The 1208-nt window shown below is 40.3% G+C and overlaps 1 protein-coding gene across 1 annotated transcript in view; it reads left to right on the top strand.

The window, feature by feature from the left end:
- The window catches only part of LOC109841878 (altered inheritance of mitochondria protein 32-like), a gene marked incomplete at its 3' end in the record, with an annotated part of 3132 nt that continues 1930 nt past the window's right edge, over window positions 7-1208 (top strand). The window contains exons 1-3 of the mRNA XM_020410807.1: window positions 7-148; window positions 638-735; window positions 817-1125. Coding sequence (XP_020266396.1) covers window positions 92-148; window positions 638-735; window positions 817-1125 — 464 coding nt within the window. The remainder of the gene's footprint in view (window positions 149-637; window positions 736-816; window positions 1126-1208) is intronic.

Below are 1208 nucleotides of genomic sequence, written 5' to 3'. Positions count from 1 at the left end.
CGCTGGGACCGTGCGTCCGTACGACCGCCACGTGTTCCTCTGCTATGGGTCCCCTGACACGTGGCAGTCCGCTGCGGAGTCCTCTGACGGGATGCCGAGGCTCCTCTCATCGGCGATCACCGCGAGAAAGGGGAACATGAAGAGAAAGGTCACATCTTTTTCTCCAACCTAATGCTCCTCCGATCGCAAGCTCAAGTTCGATTTTTCTTCTTCTTCTAGATATATACAGTCCAAATGAATCATACTCGCGTATTACCCTTGACATTTAGATGTTTGCTAATTTACCCTCCAATTCTACCATATCAAGTTTAATTATTTAAATGTTTACCTGAAATTTCCCCTTCACCTGTCAAAAAACAGTGAGGTTGGATGGAAAATTAGCAGCTGCCGAGATTTTAGTGGCTAAATTTGCAAGTATGATTAATTTGAAGGATATGTAGTTAAAACCCCTTATTATTATTGTCATTATTTGGTTCTGGTTCTTCATTAATCATGTGCATGGCAAATAAAAATCTGTGGCTGGAATTAGTTTGTAAAACCAGTACATTCTTGCTTGTTTTGCTGTGCAAAAGTAAATTTTACCTTAAGATTGAAAATGCTGTGGTTTTTTTTAATTTTAATTTTTTATAATCTACAGACAAAATTGACAATGTGCAAAGGAGAGGATAATGATGAATATTGTTCAAGCGGAGAATCTGCGGATGTACTGATTTTCCCAGATATGATCAGATACAGGTTAGATAACCAATTACACAGTGCTACCCAACATACAAACTCAATATTAGGCTAAAATTTCGTTTCATCATCACCTTGCAGGCAATTGAGATGCTCTGATGTCGATAGTTTCGTTGAAGATGTTCTGGTGAGAGAGGCACAGTGGTCGTCTGGATCAGCCGAGGGAATGATGGAATCATCACATATTTTCATATGTGCCCATGGGAATAGAGATCGGAGATGTGGTGTTTGCGGGCCTGTTCTTGTTAGCAAGTTTCAAGAAGTCATGTCACCCAAATTTCAAGGGCAAGTTTGTGTTAAACCATGCTCACACGTTGGGGGCCACAAATATGCCGGGAACGTTATTGTTTTTAATCGAGATGTAAATGGAGAAGTGAGTGGCCACTGGTAAGAAAATTTCTGCATAATTTGCTTATAGTTCTCGTGTGCTGTCACAATTTTGCCATTAGCTCTATTGATACTGAATTCTCTCT

Source organism: Asparagus officinalis, chromosome 5 (genome assembly GCF_001876935.1).
Source record: "Asparagus officinalis chromosome 5, Aspof.V1, whole genome shotgun sequence".
Lineage (NCBI taxonomy): Eukaryota > Viridiplantae > Streptophyta > Magnoliopsida > Asparagales > Asparagaceae > Asparagus > Asparagus officinalis.
Note: the sequence above shows the minus strand (reverse complement) of the source record. Positions and strands in the feature narration are given on the sequence as shown.